Source organism: Bombina bombina, chromosome 1 (genome assembly GCF_027579735.1).
Source record: "Bombina bombina isolate aBomBom1 chromosome 1, aBomBom1.pri, whole genome shotgun sequence".
In the NCBI taxonomy this organism is placed as follows: Eukaryota; Metazoa; Chordata; class Amphibia; order Anura; family Bombinatoridae; genus Bombina; species Bombina bombina.
The window spans coordinates 476,766,357-476,791,579 of record NC_069499.1 but is presented as its reverse complement, the minus strand read 5'-3'; the positions used below and the strand labels follow the sequence as shown (position 1 = coordinate 476,791,579).

The 25,223-nt window shown below is 39.4% G+C and overlaps 1 protein-coding gene across 1 annotated transcript in view; it reads left to right on the top strand.

Annotated features, from left to right (window-relative positions):
* SESTD1 (SEC14 and spectrin domain containing 1) overlaps positions 1-25,223 on the top strand; it is a 404,487-nt gene that overhangs the window by 241,394 nt on the left and 137,870 nt on the right. The window contains exon 8 of the mRNA XM_053698514.1: positions 3,909-3,964. Coding sequence (XP_053554489.1) covers positions 3,909-3,964 — 56 coding nt within the window. The remainder of the gene's footprint in view (positions 1-3,908; positions 3,965-25,223) is intronic.

The window sequence follows — 25,223 nt, the reverse complement described above, 5'->3', positions numbered from 1 at the left end:
TTAGAGTTTTACTTTTCTTCAAATATTCCAGATTCTTATGATCTGTGAAGATTTTAAATGGTTTTTGTGTACCTTCCAGTAAGTGCCTCCATTGTTCGAGGGATACTTTGATAGCAAGGAGTTCTTTATCTCCTATACTATAATTATTTTCTGCAGGTGTGAATCTTCTTGAATAATAAGCTACAGGAAATAATTCTGATTTGTTGTCTACTTGTTGAGATAGAACTGCTGCTATACCTGAACTTGAGGCATCTACCTCTAACACATATTGCAGCTCAGGATCGGGCATGTGTAAAATGGGGGCTTTGGAAAATTGCCCCTTTAAGTAGTCAAAAGCTAATTGGGCCTGTTCGGTCCATTTATATCTTTGTTTCTTACTAGTCAACTGACTTAAGGGCTTTACTATATCAGAAAAGTTTTTTATAAACTTCCGATAGTAATTGGCAAAGCCAATAAAACGTTGTAGTGCGCGAACTGATTTTGGTGTAGGCCATTCTAGTACAGATGAAACTTTATCTGGATCCATTTGGATCCTGTTAGGAGTTATTATGTATCCCAGGAATTTGATTTTGTTCACATGAAATAAACACTTTTCATGTTTGGCATATAACTTGTGTTCCTTCAATCGCATTAAGACCCAACGTACATGTCTTTCGTGTTCCTGTTCTGTCTTGGAATAAATTAGAATGTCATCTAAATACACTATAACACAAATATCCATTAGATCTCGGAAGATTTCATTAATAAAGTGTTGGAAAGTGGCTGGAGCATTGCTCAATCCAAAAGGCATTACGTTGTATTGGTATAACCCATATCGAGTCCGAAAAGCGGTCTTCCATTCGTCACCTTTCTTCATTCTGATAAGGTTATATGCCCCTTTTAAATCTAATTTAGTAAATATTTGTGCTCCTTTTAACCGTTCTATTATCTCTGGTATTAGTGGTAATGGATACCTGTTTTTTATGGTTATGGAGTTTAAAGCCCTGTAATCAATTATAGGCCTTAGAGTGCCATCTTTGTTTTTTACCAAAAACATGCCTGCTGCAGCAGGGGATGTGGAGTGAGATATGAATCCCTTTCTCAGGTTGTCATCCAAATAGGACCTTAAATACACTAACTCATCTTGTGATAGAGGATAGATCTTCCCATGTGGTATTGGTGACCCTGGAATTATATCTATAGGGCAATCGAAGCTTCTGTGGGGTGGTAAATTCTCTGCTTCTTTCAAATTGAAGACCTCTGCCAAATCCTGATATATCCCTGGTATCCCTGTCTCAGATGATGATAAAATACTATGAGGGTAACAGGTGTTTAGGCAATATGTTGAGTCTAGTGTAAGTTTTGAATGTTCCCAATCTATTTTGGGATTATGTTTTTGCAGCCAACTATATCCTAAAATAATAGTATGTAGTGATATGGGGATCACATCAAATGTAATATATTCTGTGTGCCCATTGTTTATCATTGTAAGCAAAGGTATTGTTTGGTGTGTAATGGGTCCCTTATTTATTAAAGTACCATCAATTGATTTAACAAACACAGGGTTCTGCTTGCAAACCAGAGGAATTTTATTATTTACAATATATACAGAATCAATGTAGTTCCCAGATGCACCTGAGTCAATCAATGCCTTGGAGTGTATATTTTCCTGATCCCACTGCAAAGAGAGAGGTAAAGTCAATTGCATTGTATCTGAGATATGATATATGTTTTGATAACCTGTTTTCTTACCCTTCTTTTGTCTTTGTAATGAAGGACAGCTTGAGACGTTATGTTCCTTTTGTCCACAGTATAAGCATAAGTTTTCTAATCTTCTTCTCATTTTTTCCTCATTACTTAGTGGCCCCTTGATAGTGCCTATCTCCATAGGGGTTACACTACCTTGATGTTTCTCAGATGTTGTAGGATAGGTAACCTGGCGCCTGGGTATTGTGTCTGAAGTGAATCTCTCTGCTCGCCGTTCCCTGAGTCTTCTATCTATGGATGTACTTAATTTTATAAGTGCTGGAAGAGTATCAGGCATTTCCTGGCGAGACAGTTCATCCTTAAGGTTTTCAGATAGGCCCAGCCTAAACTGATTCTTAAGGCTAACTTGGTTCCATAGTGAGTCTGTTGCCCACATTTGAAATTCAGTTGTGTACTCCTCCACCGTGCGCTTACCCTGTTTGAGTGCGCGTAGTTTAGATTCTGCAGTGATTTGTGTATCTGTGTCTTCATATAAATTAGACATAGCTTGGAAGAAATCCTGTAGTGAATCCAAAATTGGGTCATTATTTTCATAAAACCTGTTAGCCCAGGTTCTAGGCTCTCCCTGTAGAAATGAAATAGTGGTGCAAACCCTGATGCGGTCTGAATAATATGTGCGGGGTCTCATGGTAAAAAGAAGTTTACAAGCAGTCTTGAAATCCCTGAATTCATGTCTTTTACCAGTGAAAGGTTGAGGGTATTGAATATGGGGTTCCGGTACATCAGTACTTTTATGAGTCATATATTCCTTAACAATAGCTTTTAATGCGGTATTATCTGCTTGTACTTCTGTTAAACCTTGTGCAAGATAATCTAATTTTCTTTGTATGTTAGAGAACTCAGTTTTAATTTCATTTGCATCCATGATAACAAAGTTTTGTTTACCAGTAACAAACCCTTAGAACACTGTGGCCTGAAAATTATGTGATGTCCTGTTTTATGCAGGAACTTATGCAGTGTTCTTAAATTAAGGGTTTGTTGCTCTTTTAATGAATAAAACAGGCAGTATGATTTGAACTACCTGTTAGATCATTGGTGAGACTTTTACTGATAGAAAACTTCGTAGATGCCAAACAGAAGCAAGGAATATTTGAGTAGAAACAATTGTTGCAATATAAGTAAGGAACATAAAGCAAACAGTTCAGAATAATGATAGAGGTAATATGTATTTTGATACACTTTGTGAAAGCATCAGTAGTTGATTCTTGTTGTAGCAATTCTCAGAAATGACTTCACGCACTCACACACTCATACATAAAATATATACAGCACAGACAGACTATGGTAGTAACCGGTAGATTCAGCAAGGTAATGCGGATGTTTTCCAGAGAGTGACAAGGTAAGAACAGATCCTTTGTAAATGGATTAAATATTACCTTAAGTTTGAAGAGAGCGGTTTTACCTCTGTGACCGGTATACAGCGTTAGTGTGAGTGCGGCTTCCGGAACGCTGCAAGTAGATCCGGTGCTCCTTGATTCGGTTTGAAGAAAAATTAGAATTCCGGTAGAATGAGAAAATAACTTTGAAAATAAAGTGTACAACAAAATATCCTAGCTTACTACTCCTGTTCAGAGAGAAAGAAATTGAAGCAAGTTAGATATTATCAAAAGTAGAATCACAGCAGTAGGATGCGATCAGATAAGCTGCAAAGAGAAAACAATTTTCAGGCAAGGAATGATGGTTCAGGTGTGCCTGATATAGGGTGGAGGAAAGGTAGGCGGGATATACCTTAAAGGTATATCACAGCAATATAAAGAGGAAGTCAGTTTTTCCCATGCTATGAATAGGCAGAATGCAACTTATGTTCTTAACATGTCTGCTCTCTGATCTTCCTGAGGGCAGTTACTACACTGAGAATTTCTAAGCGCTCACTTTGCAAGAAACAAGTAGATTGTTTGCTGTTTTGTAACATTATCTGTTTATTTGTATGTTTACTTTGATTTTTACTAAATGAGCACTGTTTCATAACCCTTTAAGTACAAAAGAGTAGACTAATATAAATCTTGTATGTAAATATGTGCTATTAAATTATACAAGGAGGATGTTACCCCAAAATGAAGGTACCAGAATATGTCAGACTAACTAAATCTTGCTTTCTTTAATCAGTTATTTTCTTTACTAATGAAATGCTGCTACATAAAACTTTTCATTTACATCCTAAGGTCCATGGATTTCAACTTTCTTCCTTCTGTTGACCCAGAGACTGTTCTTCAAACCGGTAAGAGGGAGCTTTATGTTTGCACTGACTACGGCATCTAAAGATCAATTTATGTTTACAACCAGCATCAAGGGTCTGCATTGTTTTCTTGCATAAGAAGTTTTATTGCAGCTGAATTTACAGTAACAAGAAGTGTCTAAATTTTTTTTATTTTTATGGCAATTTCCTAGTTGTTCATTTTTTTTTTCCCTTCCATTTTCTGTTAAACGTCATGAAAACTAAAAAATATCTTTCATGATTTAGAAAGAGAATGGAATTTTAAACAACTTTCTAATTTTCTTCTATTATGAAATTTTCTTCCTTGGCATCTTTTTTTGATAGGCAGAGACACAAACTCGGGGGCGTGCACGTGTCAGGAGCACTTCATGGCAGCAGTTTTGTAAGAATGTTATCCATTTGCAGACCCAATAGATGGCAGCACTATTGCCATGTAGTGCTCCAGTCACCTACCTAAGTATCTCTTCAACAAAGAATACCATGGGAACGAAGCAGATTTAATCATAGTAGTAAACTGGAAACTTTTTTAAAAATTGTATGCTCTGTCTGTGTCTGAAGCACAAAATAAAATGTTTGTATTTCATGTCCCTTTAATTCTGTCATTTTATTTACACATCAGTTTATTACTTTTTTCTGATAGGCGACTGTACAAGTTATCTGTTGGTTTTATGCAACTCACAGATACAAAGTTTGTTGCAGATATCTGTGCCGTGTTTTAATAAACACTAACTTCACACTCAATACCTGTTCCCGTTTAAAAAATAATAATATGCCAATATTATACACATTATCAGAGAACATTTAGCAACTGTAAACATATTACAATACGTGTGATGCTTCTGTGCTGTTTGTATGCATCTATATTGTTAACGGACAATAATATGCTGTGGTTGTACAGCCAGTGGCGGCTGGTGAAGTTTTAGAATGGGGGTGCACAAGACCCTGCCCCTTTTAGAAAGCCACGCCCCTTTGAAAAACATGACCCTTTTTAAAAACCACGTCCCTTTTGACAAGCCACACCCATTTTTAAAAGCCACACCCTTTTGCGAAAGTCTGCAGCTGTTAGAAAATATACAACTCAACTTGAAGTAATAGTTTAATATTTTAGCAGTTGTTATCTAATATTATATATATAACTTGTAGGTAGGTAGCTCTGCAGCTGTTATAAAATATACAACTCAACTTGAAGTAATAGTTTAATATTTTGGCGGTTTTTATGTAATATATAACTTGTAGGTAGCAGGTAGGTAGCTCTGCAGCTGTTAGAAAATATACAACTCAACTTGAAGTAATAGTTTAATATTTTGGCGGTTGTTATCTAATATTATATATATAACTTGTAGGTAGGTAGCTCTGCAGCTGTTATAAAATATACAACTCAACTTGAAGTAATGGTTTAATATTTTGGCGGTTGCTATCTAATATTATATATATAACTTGTAGGTAGGTCGCTCTGCAGCTGTTAGAAAATATACAACTCAACTTGAAGTAATAGTTTAAATAGTTTGGCGGTTGTTATCTAATATATAACTTGTAGGTAGGTAGCTCTGCTGCTCTGCAGCTATTAGAAAATATCAACTAGAAGTTGAACTAAATTGTTAAAGAACTCCTTAAAAGTCCAGTATACTCCTAAACTTGCTAATCTCAGACTCAGACTGTGTCTGTTGTTTAAATTACAAGTAGAAAAATAAATTTATTTTTTAACACTAGTTCAAGTTCAAGACTCAACTCAAGTTACTCTATATCAAAAGCAATCTCAGACTCAGACTGTATCTGTTGTTTAAATTACAAGTAGAAAAATGAATTTATTTATTTATTAACACTAGTTCAAGTTCAAGACTCAACTCAAGTTACTCTATATAAAAAGCAATCTCAGACTCAGACTGTATCTGTTGTTTAAATTACAAGTAGAAAAAAAAAAAACATAATTTATGTAAGAACTTACCTGATAAATTCATTTCTTTCATATTAGCAAGAGTCCATGAGCTAGTGACGTATGGGATATACATTCCTACCAGGAGGGGCAAAGTTTCCCAAACCTTAAAATGCCTATAAATACACCCCTCACCACACCCACAATTCAGTTTAACGAATAGCCAAGAAGTGGGGTGATAAGAAAAAAGTGCGAAAGCATATAAAATAAGGAATTGGAATAATTGTGCTTTATACAAAAAAATCATAACCACCACAAAAAAGGGGCGGGCCTCATGGACTCTTGCTAATATGAAAGAAATGAATTTATCAGGTAAGTTCTTACATAAATTATGTTTTCTTTCATGTAATTAGCAAGAGTCCATGAGCTAGTGACGTATGGGATAATGACTACCCAAGATGTGGATCTTTCCACACAAGAGTCACTAGAGAGGGAGGGATAAAATAAAGACAGCCAATTCCTGCTGAAAATAATCCACACCCAAAATAAAGTGTAATGAAAAACATAAGCAGAAGATTCAAACTGAAACCGCTGCCTGAAGTACTTTTCTACCAAAAACTGCTTCAGAAGAAGAAAAGACAACAAAATGGTAGAATTTGGTAAAAGTATGCAAAGAGGACCAAGTTGCCGCTTTGCAAATCTGATCAACCGAAGCTTCATTCCTAAACGCCCAGGAAGTAGAAACTGACCTAGTAGAATGAGCTGTAATCCTATGAGGCGGAGTCTTACCCGACTCAACATAGGCAAGATGAATTAAAGATTTCAACCAAGATGCCAAAGAAATGGCAGAAGTTTTCTGGCCTTTCTAAAACCGGAAAAGATAACAAATAAACTAGAAGTCTTTCGGAAAGACTTAGTAGCTTCAACATAATATTTCAAAGCTCTAATAACATCCAAAGAATGCAACGATTTCTCCTTAGAATTCTTAGGATTAAGACATAATGAAGGAACCACAATGTCTCTACTAATGTTGTTGGAATACACAACTTAGGTAAAAATTCAAAAGAAGTTCGCAACACCGCCTTATCCTGATGAAAAATCAGAAAAGGAGACTCACAAGAAAGAGCAGATAATCCAGAAACTCTTCTGGCAGAAGAGATGGCCAAAAGGAACAAAACTTTCCAAGAAAGTAATTAATATCCAATGAATGCATAGGTTCAAATGGAGGAGCTTGAAGAGCCCCCAGAACCAAATTCAAACTCCAAGGAGGAGAAATTGACTTAATGACAGGCTTTATACGAACCAAAGCTTGTACAAAACAATGAATATCAGGAAGAATAGCAATCTTTCTGTGAAAAAGAACAGAAAGAGCAGAGATTTGACCTTTCAAGGAACTTGCGGACAAACCCTTATCTAAACCATCCTGAAGAAACTGTAATATTCTTGGTATTCTAAAAGAATGCCAAGAAAAATGATGAGAAAGACACCAAGAAATATAAATCTTCCAGACTCTATAATATATCTCTCTGGGTACAGATTTACGAGCCTGTAACATAGTATTAATCACAGAGTCAGAGAAACCTCTTTGACCAAGAATCAAGCGTTCAATCTCCATACCTTTAAATTTAAGGATTTCAGATCCTGATGGAAAAAAGGACCTTGAGACAAAAGGTCTGGTCTTAACGGAAGAGTCCACGGTTGGCAAGAGGCCATCCGGACAAGATCCGTATACCAAAACCTGTGAGGCCATGCCGGAGCTACCAGCAGAACAAACGAGCATTCCTTCAGAATCTTGGAGATTACTCTTGGAAGAAGAACTAGAGGCGGAAAGATATAGGCAGGATGATACTTCCAAGGAAGTGATAATGCATCCACTGCCTCCGCCTGAGGATCCCGGGATCTGGACAGATACCTGGGAAGTTTCTTGTTTAGATGAGAATCCATCAGATCTATTTCTGGAAGTTCCCACATTTGAACAATCTGAAGAAATACCTCTGGGTGAAGAGACCATTCACCCGGATGCAACGTTTGGCGACTGAGATAATCCGCTTTCCAATTGTCCATACCTGGGATATGAACCGCAGAGATTAGACAGGAGCTGGATTTCGCCCAAACCAAAATTCGAGATACTTCTTTCATAGCCAGAGGACTGTGAGTCCCTCCTTGATGATTGATGTATGCCACAGTTGTGACATTGTCTATCTGAAAACAAATGAACAACTCTCTCTTCAGAAGAGGCCAGGACTGAAGAGCTCTGAAAATTGCACGGAGTTCCAAAATATTGATCGGAAATCTCACCTCCTGAGATTCCCAAACCCCTTGTGCCGTCAGATACCCCCACACAGCTCCCCAACCTGTAAGACTTGCATCTGTTGAGATTATAGTCCAGGTCGGAAGAACAAAGAAGCCCCCTGAACTAAACGATGGTGATCTGTCCACCATGTCAGAGAGTGTCGCAAAATCGGTTTAAAGATATTAATTGAGATATCTTTGAGTAATCCCTGCACCATTGGTTCAGCATACAGAGCTGAAGAGGTCGCATGTGAAAACGAGCAAAGGAGATCGCTTCTGATGCGGCAGTCCTAAGACCCAACATTTCCATGCATAAGGCTACCAAAGGGAATGATTGTGACTGAAGGTTTTGACAAGCTGATATCAATGTTAAACTTCTTCTTGTCTGACAAGGACAGAGTCATAGACACTGAATTTATCTAGAAACCTAAAAAGGTTACCCTTGTCTGAGGAATCAATGAACTGATTGGTAAATAGATCCTCCAACCATGAACTTGAAGAAACAACACAAGTCGATTTGTATGAGATTCTTCGAAAATGAGAAGACTGAGCAAGTACCAAGATATCGTCCAAATAAGGAAATACCAAAACCCTATTCTCTGATTACAGAAAGAAGGGCACCGAGAACCTTTGAAAAAAATTCTTGGAACTGAGGCTAGGCCAAACGGTAGAGCCACAAAACTGGTAATGCTTGTCTAAAAAGAGAATCTCAGACACTAAAAGTGATCTGGATGAATCGGAATATGCAGATACACATCCTGTAAATCTATTGTAGACATATAATGCCCTTGCTAAACAAAAGGCAGGATAGTCCTACAGTAACCATCTTGAATGTTGGTATCCTAACATAACGATTCAATAATGATAGATCCGGAACTGGTCTGAAGGAATTGACCTTCTTTGGTACAATGAAGAGATAAAATAAAACCCCAGCCCCTGTTCCAGAACTGGAACTGGCATAAATACTCCAGCCAACTCTAGATCTGAAACACATTTCAGAAATGCTGAGCCTTTGCTGTGTTAACTGGGACACGGGAAAGAAAAGAATCTCTTAGCAGGAGGCCTTAACTTGAAGCCAATTCTGTACCTTTCTGAAACAATGTTTCTGAAACCAGAGATTAAGAACGGAATTGATCCAAATTTCTCCAACATAGGTGTGTCCGGTCCACGGCGTCATCCTTACTTGTAGGATATTCTCTTCCCCAACAGGAAATGGCAAAGAGCCCAGCAAAGCTGGTCACATGATCCCTCCTAGGCTCCGCCTACCCCAGTCATTCTCTTTGCCGTTGTACAGGCAACATCTCCACGGAGATGGCTTAGAGTTTTTTAGTGTTTAACTGTAGTTTTTATTATTCAATCAAGAGTTTGTTATTTTAAAATAGTGCTGGTATGTACTATTTACTCTGAAACAGAAAAGAGATGAAGATTTCTGTTTGTATGAGGAAAATGATTTTAGCAACCGTTACTAAAATCCATGGCTGTTCCACACAGGACTGTTGAGAGGAATTAACTTCAGTTGGGGGAACAGTGAGCAGTCTTTTGCTGCTTGAGGTATGACACATTCTAACAAGACGATGTAATGCTGGAAGCTGTCATTTTCCCTATGGGATCCGGTAAGCCATTTTTATTCACACAGTAAATAAGGGCTTCACAAGGGCTTATTAAGACTGTAGACATTTTCTGGGCTAAATCGATCATATTTACACATATTTAGCCTTGAGGAATCATTTAATCTGGGTATTTTTTGTAAAATAATATCGGCAGGCACTGTTTTAGACACTTTATTCTATTGGGGCTTTCCCTAATCATAGTCAGAGCCTCATTTTCGCGCCGGTATGGCGCACTTGTTTTTGAGAACAGCATGACATGCAGCTGCATGTGTGTGGAGCTCTGATACATAGAAAAGTCTTTCTGAAGGCATTATTTGGTATCGTATTCCCCTTTGGGCTTGGTTGGGTCTCAGCAAAGCAGATTCCAGGGACTGTAAAGGGGTTAAATATAAAAACGGCTCCGGTTCCGTTATTTTAAGGGTTAAAGCTTCCAAATTTGGTGTGCAATACTTTTAAGGCTTTAAGACACTGTGGTGAAATTTTGGTGAATTTTGAACAATTCCTTCATACTTTTTCGCAATTGCAGTAATAAAGTGTGTTCAGTTTAAAATTTAAAGTGACAGTAACGGTTTTATTTTAAAACGTTTTTTGTGCTTTGTTATCAAGTTTATGCCTGTTTAACATGTCTGAACTACCAGATAGATTGTGTTCTGACTGTGGGGAAGCCAAGGTTCCTTCTCATTTAAATAGATGTGATTTATGTCATAATAAATTTAGTAAAAATGATGCCCAAGATGATTCCTCAAGTGAGGGGAGTAAGCATGGTACTGCATCATCCCCTCCTTCGTCTACACCAGTTTTGCCCATACAGGAGGCCCCTAGTACATCTAGCGCGCCAATACTCCTTACTATGCAACAATTAACGGCTGTAATGGATAATTCTATCAAAAACATTTTAGCCAATATGCCCACTTATCAGCGAAAGCGCGACTGCTCTGTTTTAGAAAATACTGAAGAGCATGAGGCCGCTGATGATATTGTTTCTGAAGGGCCCCTACACCAGTCTGAGGGGGCCAGGGAGGTTTTGTCTGAGGGAGAAATTTCGGATTCAGGAAAAATTTCTCAACAAGCTGAACCTGATGTGATTACTTTTAAATTTAAGTTGGAACATCTCCGCGCTCTGCTTAAGGAGGTGTTATCCAATTTGGATGATTGTGATTATCTGGTCATTCCAGAAACACTATGTAAAATGGACAAGTTCCTAGAGGCCCCGGGGCCCCCCGAAGCTTTTCCTATACTCAAGCGGGTGGCGTACATTGTTAATAAAGAATGGGACAGGCTCGGTGTACCTTTCGTACCTCCCCCCATATTTAAAAAATTGTTTCCTATAGTCGACCCCAGAAAGGACTTATGGCAGACAGTCCCCAAGGTCGAGGGGGCGGTTTCTACTCTAAACAAGCGCACCACTATACCCATAGAAGATAGTTGTGCTTTCCAAGATCCTATGGATAAAAAATTAGAAGGTTTGCTAAAAAAGATGTTTGTTCAGCAAGGTTACCTTCTACAACCAATTGCATGCATTGTCCCTGTCACTACAGCCGCGTGTTTCTGGTGCGATGAGCTAGAAAAGGCGATTATTAGTAATTCTTCTTCTTATGAGGAGATTATGGACAGAATTCGTGCTCTTAAATTGGCTAATTCTTTCACCCTAGACGCCACCTTGCAATTGGCTAGGTTAGCGGCGAAAAATTCTGGGTTTGCTATTGTGGCGCGCAGAGCGCTTTGGTTAAAATCTTGGTCAGCGGATGCGTCTTCCAAGAACAAATTGTTTGACATTCCTTTCAAGGGGAAAACACTGTTTGGCCCTGACTTGAAAGAGTTTATCTCTGATATCACTGGGGGCAAGGGCCACGCCCTTCCTCAGAATAGGTCTTTCAAGGCCAAAAATAAACCTAATTTTCGTCCCTTTCGCAGAAGCGGACCAGCCCCAAGTGCTACGTCCTCTAAGCAGGAGGGTAATACTTCTCAAGCCAATCCAGCCTGGAGACCAAGGCAAGGCTGGAACAAAGGAAAGCAGGCCAAGAAACCTGCCACTGCTCCCAAGACAGCATGAGATGCGGGCCCCCGATCCGGGACCGGATTTGGTGGGGGGCAGACTCTCTCTCTTCACTCAGGCTTGGGCAAGAGATGTTCTGGATCCTTGGGCGCTAGAAATAGTCTTCCAAGGTTATCTTCTGGAAGTGATTCATCCTGTTCCATTAAAAGAACGAGGGATGGGGTTCTACTCCAATCTGTTCGTAGTTCCCAAAAAAGAGGGAACGTTCAGACCAATCTTAGATCTCAAGATCCTAAACAAGTTTCTCAAGGTTCCATCGTCCAAAATGGAAACCATTCGAACAATCCTTCCATCCAGAAAGGTCAATTCTTGACCACGGTGGATTTAAAGGATGCGTATCTACATATTCCTGTCCACAAGGAACATCATCGGTTCCTAAGGTTCGCATTCCTGGACAAGCATTACCAGTTCGTGGCGCTTCCTTTCGGATTAGCCACTGTTCCAAGGATTTTCACAAAGGTACTAGGGTCCCTTCTGGCGGTGCTAAGACCAAGGGGCATTGCTGTAGTACCTTACTTGGACGACATTCTGATTCAAGCGTCGTCCCTTCCTCAAGCAAAGGCTCACACGGACATAGTCCTGGCCTTTCTCAGATCTCACGGATGGTAAGTGAACGTGGAAAAGAGTTCTCTATCTCCGTCGACAAGAGTTCCCTTCTTGGGAACAATAATAGACTCCTTAGAAATGAGGATTTTTCTGACAGAGACCAGAAAAACAAAACTTCTAAACTCTTGTCGGATACTTCCTTCCGTTCCTCTTCCTTCCATAGCACAGTGCATGGAAGTGATAGGTTTGATGGTAGCGGCAATGGACATAGTTCCTTTTGCGCGCATTCATCTAAGACCATTTCAATTGTGTATGCTCAGTCAGTGGAATGGGGACTATACAGACTTGTCTCCGAAGATACAAGTAAATCAGAGGACCAGAGACTCACTCCGTTGGTGGCTGTCCCTGGACAACCTGTCGCTAGGGGTGACCTCCCGCAGACCAGAGTGGGTCATTGTCACGACCGACGCCAGTCTGATGGGCTGGGGCGCGGTCTGGGGATCCCTGAAAGCTCAGGGTCTTTGGTCTCGGGAAGAATCTCTTCTACCGATAAATATTCTGGAACTGAGAGCGATATTCAATGCTCTCAAGGCTTGGCCTCAGCTAGCGAGGGCCAAGTTCATACGGTTTCAATCAGACAACATGACGACTGTTGCGTACATCAACCATCAGGGGGGAACAAGGAGTTCCCTGGCGATGGAAGAAGTGACCAAAATCATTCAATGGGCGGAGACTCGCTCCTGCCACCTGTCTGCAATCCACATCCCAGGAGTGGAAACTTGGGAAGCGGATTTTCTGATTCGTCAGACATTGCATCCGGGGGTGTGGGAACTCCATCCGGAAATCTTTGCCCAAATCACTCAACTGTGGGGCATTCCAGACATGGATCTGATGGCCTCTCGTCAGAACTTCAAGGTTCCTTGCTACGGGTCCAGATCCAGGGATCCCAAGGCGACTCTAGTAGATGCACTAGTAGCACCTTGGACCTTCAACCTAGCTTATGTATTCCCGCCGTTTCCTCTCATCCCCAGGCTGGTAGCCAGGATCAATCAGGAGAGGGCGTAGGTGATCTTGATAGCTCCTGCGTAACCACGCAGGACTTGGTAGGCAGATCTGGTGAATATGTCATCGGCTTCACCATGGAAGCTACCTTTGAGACGAGACCTTCTTGTTCAAGGTCCGTTCGAACATCCGAATCTGGTCCTACTCTAGCTGACTGCTTGGAGATTGAACGCTTGATCTTATCAAAGCGAGGGTTCTCAGATTCTGTTATTGATACTCTTGTTCAGGCCAGAAAGCCTGTAACTAGAAAAATTTACCACAAAATATGGAAAAAATATATCTGTTGGTGTGAATCTAAAGAATTCCCTTGGGACAAGGTAAAGATTCCTAGGATTCTATCCTTTCTTCAAGAAGGATTGGAGAAAGGATTATCTGCAAGTTCCTTGAAGGGACAGATTTCTGCCTTGTCTGTGTTACTTCACAAAGAGCTGGCAGCTGTGCCAGATGTTCAAGCCTTTGTTCAGGCTCTGGTTAGAATCAAGCCTGTTTACAAACCTTTGACTCCTCCTTGGAGTCTCAACTTAGTTCTTTCAGTTCTTCAGGGGGTTCCGTTTGAACCCTTACATTCCGTTGATATTAAGTTATTATCTTGGAAGGTTTTGTTTTTGGCTGCAATTTCTTCCGCTAGAAGAGTTTCAGAATTATCTGCTCTGCAGTGTTCTCCTCCTTATCTGGTGTTCCATGCAGATAAGGTGGTTTTACGTACTAAACCTGGTTTTCTTCCAAAAGTTGTTTCTAACAAAAACATTAACCAGGAGATAGTCGTGCCTTCTTTGGGTCCGAAACCAGTTTCGAAGAAGGAACGTTTGTTGCACAATTTGGATGTTGTTCGCGCTCTAAAATTCTATTTAGATGCTACAAAGGATTTTAGACAAACATCTTCCTTGTTTGTTGTTTATTCTGGTAACAGGAGAGGTCAAAAAGCAACTTCTACCTCTCTCTCTTTTTGGATTAAAAGCATCATCAGATTGGCTTACGAGACTGCCGGACGGCAGCCTCCTGAAAGAATCACAGCTCATTCCACTAGGGCTGTGGCTTCCACATGGGCCTTCAAGAACGAGGCTTCTGTTGATCAGATATGTAGGGCAGCGACTTGGTCTTCACTGCACACTTTTACCAAATTTTACAAGTTTGATACTTTTGCTTCTTCTGAGGCTATTTTTTGGGAGAAAGGTTTTGCAAGCCGTGGTGCCTTCCATTTAGGTGACCTGATTTGCTCCCTCCCTTCATCCGTGTCCTAAAGCTTTGGTATTGGTTCCCACAAGTAAGGATGACGCCGTGGACCGGACACACCTATGTTGGAGAAAACAGAATTTATGTTTACCTGATAAATTACTTTCTCCAACGGTGTGTCCGGTCCACGGCCCGCCCTGGTTTTTTAATCAGGTCTGATGATTTATTTTCTTTAACTACAGTCACCACGGTATCATATGGTTTCTCCTATGCAAATATTCCTCCTTAACGTCGGTCGAATGACTGGGGTAGGCGGAGCCTAGGAGGGATCATGTGACCAGCTTTGCTGGGCTCTTTGCCATTTCCTGTTGGGGAAGAGAATATCCCACAAGTAAGGATGACGCCGTGGACCGGACACACCGTTGGAGAAAGTAATTTATCAGGTAAACATAAATTCTGTTATCTTTGAAGAAAACGTAATCTGCCCCATACCAGCTGAGCTGGAATAAGGGCCGCACCTTCATAGGTACTTAGGAGCTGGCTATAGGTTTCTATAAGGCTTGGATATATTCCAAACAGGAAATAGTTTCCAAACTGATACCGCTCCTGAGGATGAAGGATCAGGCTTTTGTTCCTTGTTGTGAGGAAAGGAACGAAAATGATTATTTACCCTGGAAAGAAAGGGAAAGCAAAGTTGACTTAGAAGACATGTCAGCATTCCAAGTTTAATCCATAAAGCTTTTCTAGCTAAAATAGCTAGAGACATATACCTGACATCAACTCTAATGATATCAAAAGATGGTATCACCAATAAAATTATTAGCATGTTATAGAATAATAATAATGCTATAAAATTATGATCTGTTACTTGTTGCGCTAAAACTTCTAACCAAAAAGTTGAAGCTGCAGCAACATCCGCTAAAAATATAGCAGGTCTAAGAAGATTACCTGAACATAAGTAAGCTTTTCTTAGAAAGGATTCAATTTTCCTATCTAAAGGATCCTTAAATGAAGTACTATCTGCCGTAGGAATAGTAGTACATTAGCAGGAGTAGAGACAGCCCCATAACCTTAGGGATTTTTGTCCCAAAAAACTCTAATCTGTCAGATGGCACAGGATATAATTTGCTTAAACGTCTAGAAGGAGTAAATAAATTACCCAAATTATTCCATTCCCTGGAAATTACTTCAGAAATAGCATCAGGGAGATAAAACACTTCTGGAATAACTACAGGAGATTTAAAAACCTTATTTAAACATTTACATTTAGTATCAAGAGGACCAGAATCCTCTATTTCTAATGCAAATAACACTTCTTTAAGTAAAGAACGAATAAATTCCATCTTGAACAAATACAAAGATTTATCAGCATCAACCTCTGAGACAGAAACCTCTGAACCAGAAGAACCATTATTAGTATCAGAATGATGGTGTTCATTTAAAAATTCATCTGAAAAAAGAGAAGTTTTAAAAGACTTTTATGTATACTAGAAGGAGAAATAACAGACATAGCCTTCTTAATGGATTTAAAAATAAAATCTCTTATGTTATCAGGAACACTCTGAAAATTAGATGTTAACGGAACAGCAACAGGTAATGTAACAGTACTAAAGGAAATTTTATCTGCATTAATAAGTTTGACATGACATGACATACAAATAACAGCTGGAGAAACAGATACCAAAAGTTTATAGCAGATACACTTAGCTTGGTAGCTCCAGCACTGTGCAGTGATTTTCCCGAAGTATCTTCTGACTCAGTTGCAACGTGGAACATCTTGCAATATGTAAAAGAAAAAAACAACATATAAAGCAAAATTGATCAAATTCCTTAAATGACAGTTTCAGGAATGGGAAAAAAATGCCAGTGAACAAGCTTCTAGCAACCAGAAGCAATAAATAATGAGACTTAAATAATGTGGAGACAAAAATGACGCCCATATTTTTTAGCGCCAAAAAAGACGCCCACATTATTTGGCGCCTAAATGCTTTTGGCGCCAAAAATGACGCCACATCCGGAACGCCGACATTTTTGACGCAAAAAAAGTAAAAAAATGACGCAACTTCCGGCGACACGTATGACGCCGGAAACAGAAAAAAAAAATTTTGCGCCAAAAAAGTCTGCGCCAAGAATGACGCAATAAAATGAAGCATTTTCTGCCCCCGCGAGCCTAACAGCCCACAGGGAAAAAGTCAAATTTTTTAAGGTAAGAAAAAATGATTGAAACAAATGCATTTATCCCAAATATGAAACTGACTGTCTGAAAAATAAGGAATGTTGAACATTCTGAGTCAAGGCAAATAAATGTTTGAATACATATATTTAGAACTTTATAAATAAAGTGCCCAACCATAGCTTAGAGTGTCACAGAAAATAAGATTTACTTACCCCAGGACACTCATCTACATGTTTGTAGAAAGCCAAACCAGTACTGAAACGAGAATCAGCAGAGGTAATGGTATATATAAGAGTATATCGTCGATCTGAAAAGGGAGGTAAGAGATGAATCTCTACGACCGATAACAGAGAACCTATGAAATAGACCCCGTAGAAGGAGATCACTGCATTCAAATAGGCAATACTCTCCTCACATCCCTCTGACATTCACTGCACGCTGAGAGGAAAACCGGGCTCCAACTTGCTGCGGAGCGCATATCAACGTAGAATCTAGCACAAACTTACTTCACCACCTCCATCGGAGGCAAAGTTTGTAAAACTGAATTGTGGGTGTGGTGAGGGGTGTATTTATAGGCATTTTAAGGTTTGGGAAACTTTGCCCCTCCTGGTAGGAATGTATATCCCATACGTCACTAGCTCATGGACTCTTGCTAATTACATGAAAGAAAGGATTTTTTTTTCAACACTAGTAGTTCAAGACTCAACTCACTCAGTTACTCTATATAAAAAACTGCAGGCCTGCAGCAAAAATCATTAAAATATCTGCCCACAAACTGTCAAACAACTTACTGAACTAATATAATATAGTAGTATAAAATTTAATTAGTAACTATGTTCTACTAGATAGATAATAGAATACTAGTAGTTAGTGACTGTGAATCTAAAGTTAAGTTCTAAACTCTATTGCTAAGCTAAGCTAAATGTAATAATGGCTAACTCTAACTAACTCACTCACTGTCTATTATTAGCCTAAGGCTATTTGCACACTGCAGCAGCAAATATGACTGTGTTGATGGCTGCCAGCAGGCAGCAAAACAAAATCGTTTTTTGCAGTTAACAGATTTTTGCACAACAGAGCTGAATCTAAAGTTAAGTTCTAAACTCTATTGCTAAGCTAAGCTAAATGTAATAATGGCTAACTGAACTCTAACTCACTCACTGTCTATATTAGCCTATATTTATTAATTAGCCTAAGGAGCCCTAAGGCTATTTGCACACTGCAGCTCAGGCTCAGCAGCAGCAAATATGACTGTGTTGACTGTTGATGGCTGCCAGCAGGCAGCAAAACAAATTCGTTTTTTGCTAACAGATTTTTGCACAACAGAGCTATGCAAAATGCCTCCTCTCAGCTCAACGGCTATCTCCACAAAGATTTTCGCGCCGTTGAGCCGGGAGGAGCCTCGTGGGGACCATCACGTGAGCCAGGGAGCCCTCTCAGCCTATCACACAGTCCGGATCGAGAGGCTGGGGGAGGAGACAGAGCACAGGCTGAACGACCGCACAGTTCAGCCTGTGCGATTATGCCTCTATAGGCATGAAGCTGGGGAGGAGCTACGCCTGCACAGTGAATACATTGCGATCACTGTGCAGGCATATAGAGCTCCTTACCGCACGTGCGAGTGGGGGGTGGAGACTGGAGCCTGACTGTCAATCTATGACTCATAGACTCAGCCTCTCTCAGCCCCCTCAGGCAGCAGTGCGACGAGCGCTGTGGTGCTGTGGTGTGTGTGACGTCACGGACGTCAGCACACACTGAAGTGTCCACCCGGTCCTAGCTCCTGCCTCCTGCCTAATAAACTCAAATGTACCTGGTACCAAAATGAAAATATCTGATGTGATAGCATTGCAAGAAGCTTAAGCTGGCATCATGATCATGATACTGATAGTATACACTGCACAATAAATATAATAAATACAATATAAAATAATATACATAAAAAATAAAATTTTTCATATTTTTTTTTTCCTGCTCATTTTTTTCCCCTCCTCTGCCCCCTGGGGGTTCACGTGCGACAGTGCACATATGGAGGAGCCTCCACTGTGTACAGCTACAGCATACTGTTGATCTCCATGTCCCTTTAAGTATTTATTTTGTAGTTTAATTCTGCTAAACTAGAGCTACAAATAAAACCATTTGTTTATGGTCACCTAACATGATAGAAAGCCACTAACCAGTATAAAAATAGTAATAGTAGTGAATTGTATAAAACACACACATACATATACATACTGTATATGTGTGTTATGGGTAAAGTCAGATATTGGGTAATCCTAAGATTACCCAGGTAAAATGGACATTACCCAAGGCTGTGTGTAAAGCCCGATGTAAGGTCATACTCATCAAGTCACCGCATCAAACATATATACGATGCACTGTAATTCCCCCATATTGACTATATTTTTTGCCTCCGCCTGGGGGCTTCAAGGGGGGCGAAGGCCCCCTATGTAAACCTTATTTCCATCTTAAGAGGGTCCACAGCTTCATTCCTAACTTTTGGGAAATACAGAAACTGGCCACCAGGTGGAGGCAAAGACACCCCGGTCAAAGGCTTAAATACCTCCCCCACTTCCCTCATCCCCCAGTAATTCTTTGCATTTCCTCACAGGAGGTTGGCAGAGAAGTGTTAGAAGATTTTGGAGTAGTTCCTTATGGAGGGTAGAACCCTTTGCGATGGGACTGGAGTTTTAAGTAGTCTTTTCAGCCTCTCAGTGAGAGCATTAACAAAAGTTAGTCTGCAGATGCAGGGAGAATCTTTCTGCGAACCCATCCAGACTCATATAAACAGCTCCTTAAGCAATCAGCATTGACGAGTTTCGCTGCCTACTTTCTTCACTCAAGTCCATGTCAGAAGCGCTGATACTATCTGTCAAACTTGAAGGACCGGGTCACTGTTCCACGGCATAGATTCTGGTAACATTGTTTCATTATTTTACACACATGTATAATGATAGAAGACAGGGTCACAGTGGGACTCCTTTATCTTTATGGAATAAAGGGTTAATATCTCCTGAGGGGGATTATTGAACAGTGGGGCTGTTTAATCATATTTGTTATGGGATTTCGACTGCTTATGTGTAAGAACGTTGGGCTCTTAGGCTGATACCGAACGTACAGGTTATTTTCTTTTGGGAGCTGCGCAGTTTCTTTTTATTAAGATGGAGAGCTTTTTTTCTTAGCAGGGCCAGGCCCTGCGTGAGCACCATGTGACCGGGAGTGGTCACGTTTTTTTTTCTTTTCTATAAACTGAAATAGACGAGTTATAGAAGATTCTGTTATTTTAGAGGGGGAGCCCTCCAATACAGAATTTGATACCTGTGTATATTGTGAGGAGGCCCGGGTAATCCAGTCCTCTCAATTATGTTCCGTATGCCGCAATAGGGTGTTCTCATGAACTAATGTTGAGATGTTAGAGACCACTGAGCCATCTGCCTCTGAGGATTCTTTGTCCAGTGAGGTGTGTTCCCTAGATTCTGTTCCTACATATGCAGTTTTCCTGAATTCCGATCCTCCTTCGCCTGTAAGGAGTTTGTTTCCACCAGAGGTTACTGCGCAGTTCCACATGGCCATCTCCGCGGCCTTAGCGATGTTACCTATTCCTTCTACGTGTAAGCTAAGGAGTAATTCAGGCTCTCCTGCCCCTGGACATTCGTGTAAGATAACGATTTTGTCCGATCAGTCCTCTGGGGATGTGGTTCCCTCAGAGGGAGAACCTCCAGGGTCGGAGTCTGCTGACTTGGGTTTTCTGACTGCGGATGGCTTGGCATTTAGATTTAGATTGGCACGCCTGCGTTTACTCCTGAGAGAGGTTTTTGCGATGTTAGAGGTTCCCAGTACTGATCCGTCAGTTGAATCTTAGTCCTCTAAATCTGATATCGATCTTAACTAGTTTGCACACTCCTTTTCTTCAGGGCATTTGTCTGTTTTCTTTTACTTTACTATTCTGGTCCGGATAGTTTTTTGTTTTTCTTTAAGAGCCATGGGAGTTTTGGTTCTATCGACTTTGATGGTTGAGATTGTTGGAGTCTTCCGGTGGAAGATTATAGATTTCTGTTTGGGGTTATAGTTCTCCCAATGGTTTCGAGAAGATTTTAAGCCTCAGAGCTTATTTCTTTATTTTCTTTATTTTGATTATTCAGTTGTTCTAGCCTTGCTGGAACTTAAGAAATTTCATTTTCGCCTTGATTGTTCCGGCAGATACGTTGTATCCTCGATAACAGGCAGGACCTGTTCTGGATACTAGTTGGATTTGTTCCTTCTCTATACAAGGCCCATCTATCCTAGTCAACAGGCTGGACCTGTTTAGGTATTATCTGAGGTGGGTACTTGATAATGGATCTAGTCCTAGAGGCCGGAACTAGGTTTCTTCCGGGCTTTTGTCTTCTCAGAAAAAGGGAAGTTTTTTTAAAGTGACCTTTGGAGTCATTGTCCCGGTATCTATCGCACTTTGGGAATATTCTTCTCCACTGTTGGTGCATACCATAATTGGGGGATGGTCTTCCCGTCCTATTTGGGTGCTTTGATTTTTAACTTAAGACCTTTGCATTAATTTATATTTAGTTGGTGTAGAGAATACCAATATTAAATCTTATATGAGGTGTGATGGTAAAATAAAATAAAATAATATAATAATCTTCTATCTTTTAGTTGGGGTAAAGAATACCAATAATAAGTTCAAGGTGTGATGATAAAATAAATTAGTATAATAATCTTCTATCTTTTCAGTGGTAATATAATGTGTGCTGCGTAGAAAGATACTTAGTGAAAGTGTTAATGAAAGTGTTAATCTTTTAGTTAGGGTAGACAATACCAATAATAAGAGGTTCAGGTATGATGATAAAATAAAATAGTATAATAATCTTCTATCTTTTCAGTGATAATATAATGTGTGCTGCGTGGAAAGCTGCTTAGTGAAAGTGTTAATGAAAGTTAAAACATGCTCATTTCTCCTTGTTTATGTAAGGAAAAAAAAAATGCCACCAGGTAGATCTTTTGTGTATATAGTATACGTGCAGTATGGATGATAATTGTTGTAGTGAAAAGTAGGGGTGCAAAAAAAATAAATATAGTTAAATATATTTGTGATTAAATTAGTACTGGGAACTAGGGATCCTCACAAATGTTTGAATTTTAGGTAAAAAATATGGATCCTAATTAAAAATGAGAAAAACAGGGATAGTATGCTCTGTTGCCGATACGCGTTGATCCGCCCTACAGCTACAGACAAACTTGGCACCCAGGACCGTTGTCTCTAACAGGAGGTTTGAAATAAGAAATCCCTGTTAGTTAATGTACAGCGAGAGGAGCCACATACTGAAAAATATTTAAAAGGAATGAAGTGCGCGCACTTAATTTAAACAAGGAGAACCTCTGATTAGTCACAAAGAACCCACGTGACTCTATTGCCGAACCGGACAGCTGATATATCAAACACTGACAGGAAAAGTAAGAATACAAGGAGGAGCGTTTTTTATACATAAAGGTACTGTGTGACATCTCCAATTGGAAACTTTTAAAGGAACTACAAAAAAGGAAAGACTGTGGGTAAACACCTGCTAGGAAAAGCCCTCTAATTAAAGCTTGCAACACTGTGTTTAATAAGACACACAGCATTTTGAAAACACTCATTACAGACTATCAATACAGAAAAGGCTTATCATTTTTTTACCATTGGTTCATACTGGTGTATGAAAGCTAACTATACTTATCAATCTGCAATGGTTTATTGTTACTGTATCAACCTATCCTAGGAAAAGCCCTCTAATTAAAGCTTGCAACACTGTGTCTAATAAGACACACACCACTTTGAAACACCTGTTACATACTACCAACACAGAAAAGGCTTATCATTGTTTTCAATATTAATTCATACTAGTGTTTGAAAACTAACTCCTCTTATCAATTTATAGTGGTTTATTGTTACTGTATCAACTTATGCCTCTACTAATTTTTACTTTATTATATGCCCATCATCTAACATATTAGCAGCTATTGGAGTCTTTTCTATCAGAATTGTAGTTTTAAATTAGAATTGTAGTTTTTAATGCATTTATAACACCAGTGTTATTAAGTTTTTAGAATCTAATTTTTTAGAACATTACTTTTTAATATTTTATTGCTATTAATGTCTGTAAGGAATTTTTATTTCTTAGTATGAACTTACTTAATAAATTAACATTATAACACTAATCTGCATACTATCCCTGTTTTTCTCATTTTTAATTAGGATCCATATTTTTTACCTAAAATTCAAAATTTGTGAGGATCCCTAGTTCCCAGTACTAATTTAATCACAAATATATTTAACTATATTTATTTTTTTTGCACCCCTACTTTTCACTACAACAATTATCATCCATACTGCACGTATACTATATACACAAAAGATCTAACTGGAGGCATAGAGTCACTTTAAACTTACTGCTCTAACACTAATTTCACACCTATTTACTCTCACGATTTAATTTTTTTTTTTTTTCCTTACATAAACAAGGAGAAATGAGCATGTTTTAACTTTCATTAACACTTTCACTAAGCATCTTTCCACGCAGCACACATTATATTATCACTGAAAAGATAGAAGATTATTATACTATTTTATTTTATCATCATACCTGAACCTCATATTATTGGTATTGTCTACCCTAACTAAAAGATTAACACTTTCATTAACACTTTCACTAAGTATCTTTCCACGCAGCACACATTATATTATCACTGAAAAGATAGAAGATTATTATACTATTTTATTTTATCATCATACCTGAACCTCATATTATTGGTATTGTCTACCCTAACTAAAAGATTAATACTTTCATTAACACTTTCACTAAGTAGCTTTCTACGCAGCACACATTATATTACCACTGAAAAGATAGAAGATTATTATACTAATTTATTTTATCATCACACCTTGAACTTATTATTGGTATTCTTTACCCCAACTAAAAGATAGAAGATTATTATATTATTTTATTTTATTTTACCATCACACCTCATATAAGATTTAATATTGGTATTCTCTACACCAACTAAATATAAATTAATGCAAAGGTCTTAAGTTATATACATTTCCAGATTGCGGTTCAGCGCCCCTTCCTATCCCACTATAATTTCTTTTTTTCAAAAACTTTAGGTGTAGTCACTTGTGAGAAGACTACACTAGTGAAGGAGGCTATATCTGGAGTGAGTTAGATTGTTCAAATTACCCTATCTATGCTTTGATTTTTAAGCAGGGCTTATTAGTTCTTCTTTTTGTTGGTGAATGTATGGTCTCCCTTCCTTTTTATTAAGAGGAAGGATATCTTTCCTTGTTCATCCTTTTGAGTTAATCTGGTTCTTAGGAACTGTATTTTATAGTAATCCTTGTTCTAATCCTAGGTTTTCTTCTTAGGATCTGGGGGTTAAGTTAGCAGTATCCTGCTTACAGATTTTCCAGTAGTTCCCGGGTCTCAGCTTTTATGGGTTTCTTTCCCTCGCCTTCTAATAGACCTTTTGGGGTTTTCTTGTGTCTTTTTCGATCCTCAGAGTTGGATCTACACTGGAGTTGCTGGTGTAGACACCAGGGTGGATCTTGGATGCTGTTTTGTCTTTGGGCAGGAATTTTTCTTGAGATCTTGCGAGATTTGCCTTTCGGGTTATGCTCTCCACTCCCCCCTCCTGGCCGTCGACGCGGGGGTGGAGAGTGATATTCACAGCCGAGGCCGAGACTTCAGCATGGAGTTGGTGTATCTGTCTTACAGATTTACATGGAATACCGGTTTGGGAAATCACTCAGTGTTCCGTTCAGATCTCCCTGTTCTGAAAAATGTTTTTCTCCTAAGCCCCTCCTGGGTGGTTTGGACTTTGTCACTTCCTTATCCGTGGGAAGATTGTGTCCTAGGGTGGTCTGGGGGTTTGGAGTTCCCTTCCAATTATTCTTTTCGTTCCACTGCGAGCATTTTGCTTGGAGGATTTGGCCTTCTGGGTTCATACCAGTTGGGACCTCTTAGTTGGAGATCTTCTTTTGGAAAAGGAGAGTTCCTTCTTCTAATAGGGGGAGTTTAGTGTTTGATGGTGGGCGGAGACCCACTTTGGCTCCTTGCCAGCAGCCCTCTCGATGAACGTACTCTTCAGGATCTGATGTCCCCTACAATCATTCCCTGCTAGGACCAGTTTCTATTGTGTAGTGTTTATCACATTCGCCTAACACAAATGGTCCCCAGTTTGAAACCGGGCAGAAACAAATTTCCAAATGTTTGTAACTGATGGGGACGACGATCAAGCAAGGCGTCAGTGTCAGCTCCACTGCTTCTGTAGCAGGAGGTGGGTTTGATCTCAGGTGGGGCTCCGGCTTTTTATCCAGAGTATGCTAGACACTAGCATTCCTTAAAGGTTTCTTTTTAATGTTACTCTTTGTGGTGGTGGTTTGATTCTAGAAGGAGCAGGGGTCAGTGAGACGGTTTGCTCCGTTTATTTCTACGAGTTGTATCGCA